General features: G+C 40.2%; 1 protein-coding gene across 1 annotated transcript in view; it reads right to left on the reverse strand.

Moving 5' to 3' along the window:
* Nucleotides 1-4,364: 4,364 nt before the first annotated feature.
* Nucleotides 4,365-16,811, reverse strand: part of vps9d1 (VPS9 domain containing 1) — a 31,789-nt gene continuing 19,342 nt past the window's right edge. The window contains 3 exon segments of the mRNA XM_054620732.1: nt 4,365-6,334; nt 10,456-10,572; nt 14,217-14,321. Coding sequence (XP_054476707.1) covers nt 10,461-10,572; nt 14,217-14,321 — 217 coding nt within the window. The 3' untranslated portion in view covers nt 4,365-6,334; nt 10,456-10,460.

Consider the following 16,811-nt stretch of genomic DNA (forward strand, 5'->3'; position numbering starts at 1 on the left):
AGTACAGTTTTGGCTACTCTTCTCATTGCTACTCTGCATGTCTGCATGTGTCAGACATGGTTATAATCAGTATGGCTTGGCTGTTTTGTTGATTTGTGTTGCTAACATAGAGACACTGATAGTGTATATGGTTGCTGTGTTATTGTACTGTCTTGAGAATGCTTATTTTGTCGCTGTCTTTATGGCGTCTTATTGTCCATCACATCATTGGTTTCAAAACATACAGACTCCAGTTAAAAAGAAGCTGGCTGGCCAACACTGGTAGGTTTACAGAAATGTTGATTTATAATTTACCATCCTACAAAATGAATAGCTGTTAGCACATGATCACAACTCAGCTTATTTAATATAACATCATCAGGGATTAACAAATCAAAGACAAGGCAGACGCACAATACATATTCAATATAAGGTATCCAACCAATTCGAAATTAATTAATAGACTTCATACTACACTATACAGCATTAATCCAAAGATATGCACAAACAGCTCAGCTTATACCTAAATTAGTTAACATCAAGGCTTGGAAACCTTATTTTCTCCAAACCCGGACACCGTTTCTCTCAAAATGCATACTTCAAATTTGTCAATGTGAAAAGACGTCTCGGATAAATGAATTCAAGAATTTGAATTTGTAATAAATATCTGAACCGAAAGGAGATCCGTAGCTGTGCGTGACATTTTGTGAACAAATGAATGAAAATAAATTGCACAAATGATTTCCAATGTGTGAGTGCATACAGAAAATTCACACAAAGGTGTTCAGACCTACAAGAACAAGTCATTTTGACCCTTATTTCACGCTTCCCTCCGAATAGCCAATGGGGATGCTCAGACTAACATATCATTTGACTATCCAATCACAGAGCCAGGGGCCGAGCTTTCTGTCCTGTGTGAATGCAACTGGCAGCAACCACACTGGAGTATTTTGAACAGGATCGAACTTTCATTAGTCTGCAATACTTTCCATTTTCAAAGCTAACTATAAATTCTGTATATGTTTTTTACTTAAATCGTCAGTTGTGTTGAATGTTGCATGACAGGTGTTTTTTTATTTGAAAGGTGTTAATTAAATTACAGCCTATTTAAGGAGCTCATTTGGCTTCTTTTTTGATTCTCAGCCAAAAGACACAAGGTGTTGGGGAAGGAGCAGCAGACTGGATGGAGAAGAGAACATCAAGGTGAGGAGAAAAAAAAGTCATGGTATGTTATGTAAAAAAAAGTCATAGTAGATAGTAAATCCCAAAAAGTCATAGCATTGTTTGTTAGAAAAAGTCATAGTATTGCATGTCATTAAAAGTGATTGTAGTATGGTAAAAAGAAAAAGTCATGGTATAGTCAAAAACAGTAATAAAAAGTCAAAGTATAGTGTGTCAAAAAAGTCAGTATAGCATAGTAAAAAAGTTATAAAAAGTGAAGAAAAGGAATAGTATTTCCCTACAAAGTCATCATATAGTAAACGTATAGTATGTCGACAAAAGTCAGTAAGAAAATCAAAGTATAGTATGAGGAAGAATTAATAACAATTCCTTTGCATACTATTTTGAAAAAGAAAAGATTATAGTCTGATTATAGTACCCTTTTCCTGTGTGGCCCTCAATCATATGCTGGCTCCCTTATCTGGCACTCAGTCATCAAATCACTTGAGAGCCCATGTTGTAGTATTTGTATTTTATGTTGTAGTAGTAGTAGGCATATGTATGTGAATGTGACAAAATACTTATGTCCTCTTTCCCTTCTTTTCTCCACAGATGAGTGCAGAGTAGGTAGTAGTTCAGGTAGTTAGTGGTTGTGGGTTGGATCCTCATGTGGTGTAGTGAGTTTAAAGGTCTAACATCCCAAATGAGAATGTCAAATCCACAAAGAGAACATTTCCAAATACACATGAAGTGTCCTGCATGGGGTGGAAGGTGTTGTCCATCAGGGATGATAGCTTAGCCCTCTTTTTCCTGTCTTCCACCGTATCCAGTGGACATCCCAGCACACAGCTGGCCTTCCTTACAAGTCTGTTCAGTCTCTTCCTGTCGGCTGTCGAGATGCTGCTGCTCCAGCAGACCACTACATAGAAGTGGAAGAGTGGAAGAAGGTCCTCAGGAGTGCTCCCTGCACTCCAAAGGACCTCAGTCTCCTCAGCAGATAGAGTATGCTCTGACCCTTTTTGTAGAGTGCGTTAGTATTGTCTGTCCAGTCCAGTTTATTGTTTAAGTGAACACCCACGTACTTATAAGATTTCACAATCTCAGCAGATAGAGTATGCTCTGACCCTTTTTGTAGAGTGCGTTAGTATTGTCTGTCCAGTCCAGTTTATTGTTTAAGTGAACACCCACGTACTTATAAGATTTCACAATCTCAATGTCCATTCCTGGATGTTCACCGGTACCGGAGGAGAGTGTTTAACCCGGCGGAAGTCCACAGCCAGCTCTTTGTTTTTCCCTAAGTTGATCTGGAGGCGGTTCCGCTGGCACCGTCCTATAAAGTCCTGGTTCAGTTCCCTGTAATCACCGCCCAAAATGAGGCCGACGATTGCAGAGTCGTCAGAGAACCTTTGCAGGTGTTAGCAGAGTTGTGTTTAAAGTCTGAGGTGTATATGGTGAATAGGAAGGGAGCGAGAACGGTTCCCTGCGGGGGCCCCGTGCTGCAGGACACCAGGTCGGACTCACACTCCCGTATCCTCACATTCAGTGGACGGTTGGTGAGGAAGTCCAGGATCCATTCAGTGAGGTGGTGGTCCACCCCGTCTGCTCCAGCTTGTCCCTCAGAAGCAAAGGCTGGATGGTGTTGAAGGCACTGCGTCTGGAGTGATATCCAGCAAATCTAAATACCGTAGGCTTGTGACTAATAAAAGTTAATGATACAGTGGTTATTGGGTCCACCCACTTACTGTGAATTTAAAAAAACACTTGCGAGGAAGCAGGTGAAAGCTTAGCGAGCAGAAGAGCAGTGATGTTGTGCCCCATGGGAACTCCTCACGCTCAAAGTATGGTTTTCTCCTTGTGACCTACAATGTTGCTTGCTTGTGGATCTCATTTGTGCTCTGGGATATTGACATTGATTTGCCCTCAATAAAACATAAAACTGATGCTGAACCTGTTACACATGCAGAGATTATTTACCCTAACAAACCATATTTAAGGAAGAGAAAATAGATCACCAGAATCAGGTTGCAGTCCGTACAGTAACTTACATAATCACACAGCGTGGGAAACAAGCGACAAGCATAAGCTACTTAACTGCAGGCTGTTCCATTATTTAAAAGAGCCTGTGCGCTTGTCGCTTTCGCTAAGTTCTTTTCAACAGGTGGCGTTGATTTCCTCCGATTATAACAATTGGAAAAGTATAACCAAAGCAATAAATTAAAGGCCATGTTCCTTCTCACAATTACTAATAACTTTCATTTCCGCCTCGCATTCAGGAGAACTTTACATCTGGGTTGGTATGTTTATTCACCCCAAAGAGTCAAAGACGTTAGCATAAGCTAGTTATAGCTGCAGCGACAATGAGTTTGTGTTTGTTTGTGTGGCTGTTCAGCGTCTGACTGACCTCACGATTCACAAGACACTCCGGTCGTTTCTGTGGTTTTCCTCCAGCTTCTTTCCTTAAAGTGGCCCTATTATGCTTTTCCACTTTCCCCCTCTCCTTTAGTGTGTTATAATATATATATATATATATATATATATATAACACACTAAAGTCCACGCCTAAAAGGAGTTACCCTCCCCCTCAGAAGCTCCTGAGCTGCCTGAAACGGCTCGATTGAATTCTCTCCTTCACTTCCGTAACTTTATGAGGTCACAATGTTACAGAAGTGACGTAAAACTCCTTCCGGCTAGTTTGGCCCTCGAACAACAAAAGAGAGAGACGGAGCTGAAGCTCCGGAGGTAGAGTTTTTTGAAATGTGAAACGTTGACCAATCACAACAGAGCGGGCTAGCTGACCAATCAGAGCAGACTTTGCTTTCTGGAGGGAGGAGCAAGCGCTACAACAGAGCATTTCAGAGAGAGGGTGAGAAGAGGTGTAGCAGGACAGCCAGGATGAGAAAAACAAGGCAGATTATGAGCATTAACGCAAGTAAACATGTTGTAACTGTAACTTGAGATAAAAAAAATAGCATAATAGGGCCTGTTTAAAATCTCCTCGTCCATACGTCTTTATGAAGGAGCTTCATGGGGCAGCTGTTCCTGCTGATTCAGACACAATACATTACCCTCCCCCATTTCAACATGAATACAATATCTTCTTACGGATTCAATTTATACAAGATATTGTCACACATTCAGTTATGGTGATAATACACAGCTACAATAGTTTTGACCCCATTAAGTCAGAAGTAGAATCACACTACAACACGCATATTTAGTGACTTAAATATTTCTGTTCTCTTTATTTATCTCTCAAACACACATTTGTTTTCATTCTTACATTCCCAAGCTTTCACAGTACAACAGTTAAATAATAACATAATGACATTCGTATTTAGTTTTCAAAAGCAATGCATAAATGTACAATAAATCCTTTAGATGAATGTAGTGGCTTAATCCACTTTGCAAAATATAATTTTAAATATAATTACATTGAGATTTCTTACATAGACATAAATCTGTTTTTGGTGTTAATGTCACAAAAATTAAGTAGTAAATCCATAACAGTTTTTAAGACATATTTTCACATATTTTGGACCCATGCTAAATAAAAATAAAATATTAAATTCAAACCAGCAAACAAACTAATCTTAATAAAATGACAATGTATAAAACTGTAGTTTTTCAGTATTTGACACTGGATGAAAGTGTGCTTCAGGTCTTTTAAACACAAACCAAACCATATTTTTGCATATTTTAGCCACCCATTTATTACACATCAAGTAGAATTTAAATCACTGACTGTCATCTACTGGAGGATACCATAATTAATGAATAATTGGTCACTCAAGTAAACATGATCTGCAGGTAACGGGCTAAAAAATAATGCAATACCAGATCCTCTCAAGTAAATATCCACTTTGGTGTCTACATGCATTTAAAACAAAACAGCTTAAATGACTCCAAAGAAAAGCATTTCAAAAATGTCAAATATCAGTAAAATATGGATATTTTCTAGGCGGCCCAAGATCTACAAGTGGATTATCCATTTCCAAATATATAGGTTACCATTGTTCCCATTCTATGTTTGTTCATTTTGGTAAACTGTGGATGTCAATGGAAGCATTGGGATACGAGTGAAAAGTATAAAATAAGCTGAGAAAATTAGGTTACCTTTTCTTTAACTATGTTTTAATTTCGAATCCTGGCACTAAAAGATTGTTACCCTGTGGCCTGGCTCGCAAATTGTCTTACAAGCAACTCACTCACACACACTCTCACACACAAAGTGGATTAACTAACAAAGTGCAACTGTGTTACAACCTATATTAAGTACTACCTAACCATATTCCTGTATACATCATTTCAATGTGAACCAACATGCTGTTACATGCAAACAGTGACAGTCAACATACACTACAACATGGACTTTTCACCCCCCTGCCGTTACTCCTGTGCTCCTCCAGTGTCTCACATTTTGTTAGATGGCATCTCTGTAAATCGCTCTCTCTCTCCTGGAGGCGAGTCTGTCTGCAAATAGATCTACTGTCTAAACTGAAAGTCATCATCCAGTGTAGCCTCACACGTTAACGCTTCAACACCTAAAGTGCATAAATTCATATTCATAGTCTGTGGATGGATTTTGCCACCCGTCTTAAAAACATAAAACACACACACACACACAAAAATGCAACCTATCTAAATTTTGAGTTACATGTTTGTTTGTTAGCAATACAAAAAGAAAAAGGGCCACAGGGTACAGTATAATAAAATGAAATGCTTTAACCATAGTCTGAAGACCACATGCGTGGTTGGCTTGTTCACTCAGAGAAAAAAAAGCGCAAGACCTGTAAAATATATTCCCTCATTATTCAACCATATTGAAGGTATTCCTCTGTTAGCATTCATAGTATCAATGGCTTCACTTCCAAAAGGTTCCCTAAGACAACACCAATCTCGACCCCATACAGTCCCTTTAACAATCCAGTGCTAGTTCATTCAGAAATGCTTTTCATCCTTAGAGGTCCGAGAAGACCTCAGTTCTTGATTTGTTTAGAAACAACTCATAGGCACGGGTTTAGTCCTCAGTTGCAAAGAGAGCAAAAGGAAGTCCTATTGTTAAATGTACAGTATGTCTCCATGTGTACAAGATAACATGCGTCTGCACAACTTGCAGGGAGCTGCAGGTTCAGCTCTGGTCTCTATAGCTCAGTCGGGATGAGCTGTGGGGAGGATCTCATAGGGCTGCAGAAGCCTACAACACAAAAAGAAATATATTATTCTCTGCACTGGCAATTTATTTAAATAATTATGTAATCAGGGTTAGGTTGAGCTGATTTTGTCCTCATTAAAAGGATAAGGCCAGAAACAATCGAGTGCAGATTCTGTCCTGCGCTGCAGCTGCTGGTTGTCGTCTCTACAATCCAGTGGTGTACTGGACATCTGGTAAAGGCCCTTCCGGAACAAATCCTGGTGGTTTGCGCCATCGGTGGGCCGTTATACCCTCACAAATGTAATCAGCTAATGTTACAAAGCAACCAACGCAAGAACCATGCCTCACAGCCCAGTTACAGCTAGCCAGCTAACCTTAGCTTAGCTTACAGTTACTTAGTTTGCGCTGGTTAAATTGGAGTTGCTATAGCCACTAACTGAAGGTCCACCTCCTTGCTGCTCGACTCTCCTACCAGAGAAGTTGTCTGTTAGCAGCGGGGAGTACAAAATGTGGTTTACTCTTTGCTGCCACTTATTACAACAAACTAACAAAACGTACACAGACCCTGGATGAACTAGCTGACGTTATCCACTCAGGACTGTAATAGTTACGTTGGCTACATGCGTTTGGCGCTGTTGCACAAAGGAGGAAAGGCACTCGGAGTGTGTATAAAGGGCCAGCCTTTGGACATTCCCCTCAAAAAGTCCCAAGTCCTTTACATAGAAATCAGTCCACAGTCTGTTATGGGCGACCGTGAGAGTCTGGGAAGGCTTATTTATTCAAGTTACGTTACAATCCATTCACACACTGCTAACACAAAGCACTTAATACTTGATATATAAAGTACCTTTCATTTCTAAAAAACAGAACTCATCTGCTAGAGCTCCGGTTAAAGGTTTTTCCTTTAAATACAGTGGGTACGGAAAGTATTCAGACCCCTTTACATGTTTCACCCTTTGTTTCACTGCAGCCATTTGCTAAAATCGAAAAAGTTCATTTTTTTTCGCATTAATGTACACTCAGCAACCCATCTTGACAGAAAAAAACAGAAATGTAGAAATTTTTGCAAATTTATTATGACGTAAAGATGCCGTATACGGCTCTGGTAGCAACATGGCAATCATAAGTTAGCGCTGCCCTAAAGCATATGCTTTTTAATGGTTTATTTGACTCTAAATGGACCATTATTTACTAAATGAACATCATGCTGTATAGAAGAAGACTTGAAACTAGAGATTTAGACCATAAACTCATGTTTACAATGTTTACTGAGGGAATAAATCAAGAGAGAAGTAGAGTCTTCTCATAGACTTACAGTGGGTACGGAAAGTATTCAGACCCCTTTAAATTTTTCACCCTTTGTTTCATTGCAGCCATTTGCTAAAATCGAAAAAGTTCATTTTTTTTCGCATTAATGTACACTCAGCAACCCATCTTGACAGAAAAAAACAGAAATGTACAGAAAAAAACAGAAATGTAGAAATTTTTGCAAATTTATTAAAAAAGAAAAACTGAAATATCACATGGTCATAAGTATTCAGACCCTTTGCTCAGTATTGAGTAGAAGCACCCTTTTGAGCTAGTACAGCCATGAGTCTTCTTGGGAATGATGCAACAAGTTTCTCACACCTGGGTTTGGGGATCCTCTGCCATTCTTCCTTGCAGATTCTCTCCAGTTCTGTCAGGTTGGATGGTGAACGTTGGTGGACAGCCATTTTCAGGTCTCTCCAGAGATGCTCAATTGGGTTTAGGTCAGGGCTCTGGCTGGGCCAGTCAAGAATGGTCACAGACTTGTTCCAGTTGGAAGCCACTCCTTTGTTATTTTAGCTGTGTGCTTCGGGTCATTGTCTTGTTGGAAGGTGAACCTTCGGCCCAGTCTGAGGTCCTGAGCACTCTGGAGGAGGTTTTCTTCCAGGATATCTCTGTACTTGGCCGCATTCATCTTTCCTTCAATTGCAACCAGTCGTCCTGTCCCTGCAGCTGAAAAACACCCCCATAGCATGATGCTGCCACCACCATGTTTCACTGTTGGGATTGTATTGGGCAGGTGATGAGCAGTGCCTGGTTTTCTCCACACATACTGCTTAGAATTAACGCCAAAAGTTCAATCTTGGTCTCATCAGACCAGAGAATCTTATTTCTCATAGTTTGGGAGTCCTCCATGTGTTTTTTGGCAAACTCTATGCGGGCTTTCATATGTCTTGCACTGAGGAGAGGCTTCCGTCGGGCCACTCTGCCATAAAGCCCCGACTGGTGGAGGGCTGCAGTGATAGTTGACTTTGTGGAACTTTCTCCCATCTCCCTACTGCATCTCTGGAGCTCAGCCACAGTGATCTTTGGGTTCTTCTTTACCTCTCTCACCAAGGCTCTTCTCCCACGATTGCTCAGTTTGGCTGGACGGCCAGGTCTAGGAAGAGTTCTGGTCATCCCATACTTCTTCCATTTAAGGATTATGGAGGCCACTGTGCTCTTAGGAACCTTGAGTGCTGCAGAAATTCTTTTGTAACCTTGGCCAGATCTGTGCCTTGCCACAATTCTGTCTCTGAGCTCCTTGGGCAGTTCCTTCGACCTCATGATTCTCATTTGTTCTGACATGCACTGTGAGCTGTAAGGTCTTATATAGACAGGTGTGTGCCTTTCCTAATCAAGTCCAATCAGTTTAATTAAACACAGCTGGACTCCAATGAAGGAGTAGAACCATCTCAAGGAGGATCAGAAGAAATGGACAGCATGTGAGTTAAATATGAGTGTCACAGCAAAGGGTCTGAATACTTATGACCATGTGATATTTCAGTTTTTCTTTTTTAATAAATTTGCAAAAAATTCTACATTTCTGGTTTTTTCTGTCAAGATGGGTTGCTGAGTGTACATTAATGCGAAAAAAAATGAACTTTTTCGATTTTAGCAAATGGCTGCAATGAAACAAAGAGTGAAAAATTTAAAGGGGTCTGAATACTTTCCGTACCCACTGTATATGCTGTTCAAATATGAATACTCTAAATGAAGGTGTGTTTATAACCTTGGATGACTTACAGAATGTCTGAACATTTGGCTCGAAGCAACTATGTATGACTTTATTGGATATGATTGAGTCAAGAAGTATTTTGCGTTAAAGAGAAGAAATGTCAAGTCATACATGTAACATTTGTCAAAATATGCTATAAACTAGACATTTTAAAACTAAATCTGCTCCTCCAGTATGAAACACTTAGAATGCTTCCACTTCTCAATACAGCCACCGGGCAGATGAGTTACAGCTCTGTGGAGCACAGCTATCTGCAAAGTTAAATATTTGGCTGTAGTGGAATCACTGTGTCACTGGGAGTTTTGTGGAACGCCAGTTGAGGATGTCACATTTTATAACGCGCAGTGTCATCACGCCCCGTCCCGCCGAGAAGCAGTGTGGAAACATCACCTTGGGCGACCAGACGAGCCTCTCAGCGACACACTCATCCCTCAGTGTAAGGCATCAGTCTCACGCCACTTAACTCCATCCTTCCACCATTTTAAGTTGACTGGCATGCTTTCATTATGTCATCTAATTGCCCCATTATCTTCTGCATTCAAAACAAACGGTTGCCAAATAACACATCCAGCTGACATAAGCTCAATTTGGATGTTGCGTTTCTTGCTACCTGACAAATGCAAGTGTGCACCTATGAGCTGGTTTGAGTTAAGCGGTACCACAATCAGTAGGACAACTGACTACAAATCCAAAATGTTGCTATATTGGCGCCATTTTTAGTTTTCTTTAAGACTGGAAATAAGACAGTGGTGTGAAGTGTCGCATGACGGCACATACGTGAGCACTTGTCCATGTTTAGCCGGCGCCAGTGTAGAGGATGCATAGAAAATAATGAGGCGGCTGTTTTAAAGTGAGCCGTTCAGCGGCGGGGTATTTCAGCCTCAACCCTGCCATGTTTTGTTTCACTGAAAGTCACATGAACTTTCTAAGAAACACAACAAGCGGCATGCACCTCTTTTAAAAAAAAAATCACAAATATTTTCATATCTTTTCATCGCTGACAAACATTACATTTTACTTTTTTATCCATCCTAATACCATAACTTGTTTTAATGAGCAGCCCAGTACATCCGCTTTGATTTAACTTGACACAAAAGGTAGACAAAAATTTGATCAGAGCATCAAATCTTTCTTTTACCTTTTTCAAAAGGGGTTGTCTGCAGGATGATGAGCTCCTCCTGTGTGCAGTGACTCGATATAGGCCAAGGCACTCTGCAGGGAGGTCAGACAGTAGCCTTCCTCTCCTATCAAATAGCTGAAAAAGAGAAGCGAATTTTAGCTGATAACAAGACATCTGTAAGTTAAAGTTATAAACATGGTGGTGAGTTTTCCATTTATTTACAGAGACTGTAAGATGTGAGTAAGGGACACAAACAGAAACTATTTCATGTTAACAGAACCAAACAAAACAAGGCGTGACTGCACACAAACATTCCAAAACATCCAAGCACAGGAAAACAGACGGTTTTATCTGAACAACATTTTCCCATAGTGAGTAAAGGACCAAACATCTCTGCTCAACGTGGAACACATTAAATGAGCTCTGCCTTGTTCCTCCACTTTTAGAGTCGGTAAATTAAAAGGTTGTGCGGAGTAAGGAAAGAGGGGAGTGATGGATGGAGGGTGTTGATATGTGTGGAGAACCAGTGATTAGGGAGGTTCGTTCAGAGAAGGTGGAGAAGAGAAAGAAGGGGGCTGAAGAACAAGTCAACCCTGGCTGACCTTTGACTAACGAGAGCAAGACACGAGACCGACTGTAGCCGGGACAACGCACTGCACGGACGGATACGAAGAGTGAGAGGACGGAGAGAGTGAGAGATTGAGGAAGGAAAGGAGATAAGGAGATGCTTATCCCTTGACTGCAATCTGGAAATTTTGAATTAAAACGTAACGTATGTGGTGTTGGAACATAATGCAAAAGTTTGTGCCAAAGTGTATTTTATAAAAATGTGACAACAAACCTAAACATGCAACCACCAAGCATTGTAGCTGACCCTATCTTACTTTCTTCCCCCAACAAAGAAAACATGACATACTCAAAAACGTATCTTCAAAAATTCAAAGGATGACCAAATGTATCATATATATATATATATATCAGCATGTAAGAGCTCCATTATGAAGAGCAGCCCTAAAGACTTTGATCGGTTCTTTGATTGTAATATAATAACTATAATTATTGCTTTCTTTAACTAGTTGTAACAAAAAAAAAAATCAGGGAGATTGTCTTCAGTCTCTAGTTGAGTGAAGCGTTTACTGGCAGACTTGTGAGTCTACAGACTGTTAAACAATATAAACTTATTTTTGTTATTCAGTCATGACCATTTAAAGTTAAAGGAGGATTTGAGACCAAGTCCTAATAATAATAATTATTATTATTATTACTATTATTAACTTCATTTGACATAGTAAATGATAAGGATAAGAAAGAATACCAATGTAAAATGAAATGCATACCCAATGAGACCTCACCAGGCTCAGTTTCTTTTTAGTTTCATGTCAAATAAGGTAACCTTTTGTCATTGCTTACTTAATGTACTTCTTAAAGGCTTAATACTCTGGTCAATGTGCAAACTGTAGTCATGACATTATTGTTATGCTTGGAGATAATAAACACACTGACAGCTGACTCAACCAATCCATACAAACACTCTCAGCTATCTCATTCACAACCTTTGGAGAGCAAGAGTACATCCACCCTCTCATTGCCTTGTGGCCGGTTTGGATTCCTCCACCTCCCTTCACGTGAACTACATAAACATCAAGTGAGACTTCATTTGTATTTTTTATAGAGGAGAAAAACCAAATCCCAAATATGCTGACATTCCTTGGCCACTGCCAATCCAACCAGATGGCTTTTACGACACACTGTTTTTATGGCCGTGAGCAGACCTCTTTGGGTGTGCTCTGAACTCACACGCAACGACACTCAGCATGACGTAGTCATCGGCCCTCCCCAACGGTCCAACCTGACAGCTTATCTTGGTTTTGCTAGCCACCTTCTTAGTGTGGCAGTTAGGACGTGTACCTCAGAAAAGAGTTAAACAGTTATTGCACTGTCTATAGCAATCCAGAAACATGGGCATAACTATGTATAGGAACGTCAATTTTCTCCGAATAAAAATCCTTCCTAATTTTTTTTTTTTTTTTACTGTGTTTCTTAGGAGTAACCAACATCAAAGAAGAAAAATACATTCATTCTAGCTAGTTGAGGAGAAGATAAGAAAGAAGGAAAGAGAGAGAGAGAGAGAGAGACTTAACCGAAGACCACCGGCCCTCCCCAACGGTCCAACCTGACAGCTTATCTTGGTATTTGCTAGCCTGTATTCAGTCTTAGTGTGGCAGTTAGGACGTGTACCTCAGAAAAAGAGTTAAACAGTTATTGCACTGTCTATAGCAATCCACCTGTGATGTCTGACTACATGGGCATAACTATGTATATGAATACTGGAGTCCGACAGATACTGTGTTTCTTAGGAGGATATCTATATTGGGGAGAAAATAATAATAATAAATTAGATAAAAGAATCACATGATTCTTTATACATTTAACACATTTTTTTAATATTATATCTTTAGATATTCTTAAATTGAAAAATTAGCTTTTCAGGTACTCTCTTGTGGGCAAACTGTAATGTAATGTAAATTTACTGGTGGAGTATAGAAGGCCTTTTTAATTCTAATACATTATTTTGATCAAATTCCACTGATGATTTTATCATCATTCAGTTTGTTTCCCATGGTACAAGTACTGCATTAAAGGATTTCCCTGCTTGCAAGGATTAATATTGTAAATACTGTTATTGTTCGTGTCCTAATTTAAAGCTGTAAACACAATATTGACATATTATCAAGTGATGAAATAGTTGTGGCAACAAGCTTAAACGTTAGCCTATTTTCATAAATGCATTATAAAAAGCTAGCCTATTTAAATATCCAGCAGACTGTTTTGGTCTGCACCAACTCCTGAGACAAATATCTTGCCCTTTAGTTGATCTAACGTTGTCTGTCCTCCGTTTGGTGCTGGGCAGGTAGTGTACATTAAGTTTATCTGAATGTTTTCACAAAAAACAGCTTTCTGCTGCTGCTGGGAACGGGTTGATGACAGCGCAGTATGAGGGCCGGAAAACCCAAACAATGCTTTTGCTCATTGATCAATATTCTCATTCTTGCATTTTTGTCCACACAAGACAGGACACCCAATTAAACAATTTGTCTTCTCTTTGTTGTGCGCATGTGCGGCGCTTTCCAGAGTACAGTAATGGAGCGGAGGAGATCGATAGACAGACTGCTTGTTTTTCATTGTTGTTAATAGAACTGTCAGATCCACAGACAGAAAGGGAACAACAGGGTCGGTCGGTGAGTGAGTGAGTGAGTGAGTGAGTGAGTGTTGAGTGAGTGAGTGAGTGTTTGAGTGAGATGCTGTCAACATTCAAGGAATCGAATTATTAAGCAAATTAGTGTTACCGGATTTTAACTTGAAGCCCAGTACCCATAAAAATGAATTACATTTTCCACATACAAATTTCTAGGACTGTACCAAATTTTTTTTTTTTTACTTTCCAGAATGGAATGATCCGGTTTCATAACAATTTTTTTGCCACTACAACTGTGATATTGGCGTCCAATCAGGTTCATTAGGCCAAATCGACGAATATTCGGGCTCACCCCTAGTGATGAGTATTGTGCAAGCTGACTGAGATTTCTCTCAGGTCACCTTTAGGCATGTGCACTTAGGGCAAGGCCATCTGTTAACTTCTTCTCTGACTTGGGCCAAAGGTATTGCGTGGGCAGACGTTCCTTCAAAATGATGACAAATATAATCTGAAAAAGTTTGCAGCAAACAAAAGGAAAAGGAGCTTGTCATTGCACCATCTTTTTCCCATCATGATGACTCACCCTTCGTGGATGAACTCCTCCAGAGCGGCGCATTCAGACACCAGCTGAGGACACTGGCACCGCAGAACCACGAACGACAGAATGGGCAACAGGTCATCTGCGCCGCTGTTGGACGAAAAGGAGGAAGCGGGCGGTGAGTTAGAGTCGAACAGGAAAAACAGAAGTAAATAGGAGAGCGTGTCATTTACAGATTATGATGGCGTGTGCTCCCCAGGGGCCTGCATGGAAACTAAATACAATGTAGCTCCTAATGGGATGCATGTTCGGGGGATATAATAGATAAAGCTCTCCCTCTCTTTTTTCCCTCTCCCTGAGATCTGTTGGGAGGACAAATTGCTCCCTTGGAGATGATGACAGCCCGATAGCATTCTCTCAGTGTGCAGACAGTGACCGTTTGTTTATCAGGACTCACACGCAGGGGCCAACTGCTTGCTTGCTAGTTTGCGTGAGAAGGCGGGATTGCTGGCCCTCGACTGACCCCGGGTCGAGTGCAACTGGATACTCTTCTCCTGCGAGGTTGTGAAAGGTGTGGACAGGCTTGTGTAACCGCAGAGAGCTGGACCTCACACACACACACACATATATACACACAATCACAACCCTGAGTCATAATCTTGTGAGTTCCCCACTTTAAACACAAGACATTGATCCTCTTGCACTTAAAACTGCTTTCACCGCAGTCCAAGTGTACTGTGCACGCTTCCCACATACATAACGATCTCAGTGAGAAAGATTGGGCTCCATTATGCGTTTGCAACACATTCCAATTTTGTGGAGGATGTAAAAAAAAAACTAAAAAAAAACAACTGCAGAAATGTGCAGAGGGGAAAAAAATGATACTTAATGAACAGAATACAGGGGGGAAAGTGGTGAACAATTTAGCAGCACAATGGCAGAGAGAAAAGAAAGGGATATGGACAAAAGCACACAAGAGAACAAATGAGCTCCCAGTTGGTCGGGGACAAAGACATGAAGAAAATGGAAACGATGGTGATTGAATAAAAGAGGGCTGTGAGTACAATTAAGGGCATCTGTGTGTGTGAGACTGTAAATGAGAAACTACAGTGAAAAGGGAGAGCGAAATATGCATTGTTAATACAAAATACACTAATCCCTGCTGGAATCCCTGACGGGCCCAGGAACACTGCAGCACTTTCAAATTTGATCGGAGTGGGGCCTTGAACTAAATACACATTCTGTGAGTGACGCTCAAAGGAAACCTGTATTTAGATGGACTAAAAGAAGCAGTCACTTATTGGCCCATACTGAGCCGCAATCAGAAAAAATAAAAAAGTTAACTGGCACATCGGAGGCAGGAAAATACAAGGTCTAAATTTACTCCCTTAAAATAAGTTTACTTCCGAGTGAAATTTTTATTGAATCAGAGCTGCAAGTGGTCACTGGCTAGATTATGACATTGAAAAAATGATGAGCAAGTAGTGCCAGAGTTTGTCATCGAAAAACAGCTGTTCCTTTGGTGAAAATCATCTCAGCCTGATCAGGATTAAAACTATATGAATCAAAAGCAGCACATCAGAGATTATTAAAGATACAAAATATGTCAGACATCATTGCATTCTTGGACTCAACAATGAAACAAAGAACAAATAAATCATCTATTCACAGCCATTGCGTGGTTGGGCCATGTTTGACTCATTGGTTTCCAGGTAACAAAACAAACAGCATCATTCAGTTTTCATTTCATGGCACTACATGTTGCTGCTGAGTTGTATATTTTACAGTGTCCAGAGTGCACGCACAAAAATCCTCAGTCACAACTTTGAAACTTTAATTTGCTTTTTGGAGCTTTGAGACGTGCTGTGCCCGGTCAACTCGCCTGCTCTGCCGTCTCCGAGCCCTTTGTGCGTATACCAATACAAGGAGACAGATATGGAGCAGGAGACATGGCCTCAGACGTTCCCGAAAAAAGGCATTAGTGGATCCAACAAAAGAGTAAAAAAGGGACGAGGACAAGAGTGTATGAAAAAAGACAAGATATCAGATAACACTCTGGAGGAAGAACATGATTTGTTCCATGACACTGGGTGTTTGTATAGTGTGTAGTGAAACCCACAGAGGACTTTTACAGGCATTACTGATGTGCACATATACACACAGAAAACCCCTTTGGTTATGTTGGTGACATAATCCATTAGTTTTATTGTCAACTGTTTTCAGCCCTATTAAAACAGTGTCTAGCCAGGGCTCAACACTAACTTTTAAAATTGGTTGTCAGGCCGACAACCAGGCATTAGCTTCTGGTTGCTAAAAAGTGAAAACATGTCATGTGTGCGCGCCCCTTGGAGGTCGTCATTGTTTACATGTCTAGGGTCAATTCGTTTTTTAGATGTTTTAGAAACTGGAGGTCTTAAAAATCTTAATTTGAGTAAATATTTTCCTTCCAAAACAAATTGTTTACAGGATATTCAATCTTCTTTTCTTTATAAATGCATTTAATACTCGACTTCTGACTTTACATGGCTTGTATAACCACTATAAAGTAGCCTATGAATATGAGATATGAGTTATCAGTTAATCTCAATCCCTTACCCGGCATTTTTGGAGGTTGGTTTATGGCTTTTTGCCTGTTACACC

This window comes from Anoplopoma fimbria, chromosome 19 (assembly GCF_027596085.1).
Source record: "Anoplopoma fimbria isolate UVic2021 breed Golden Eagle Sablefish chromosome 19, Afim_UVic_2022, whole genome shotgun sequence".
Classification (NCBI taxonomy): Eukaryota; Metazoa; Chordata; class Actinopteri; order Perciformes; family Anoplopomatidae; genus Anoplopoma; species Anoplopoma fimbria.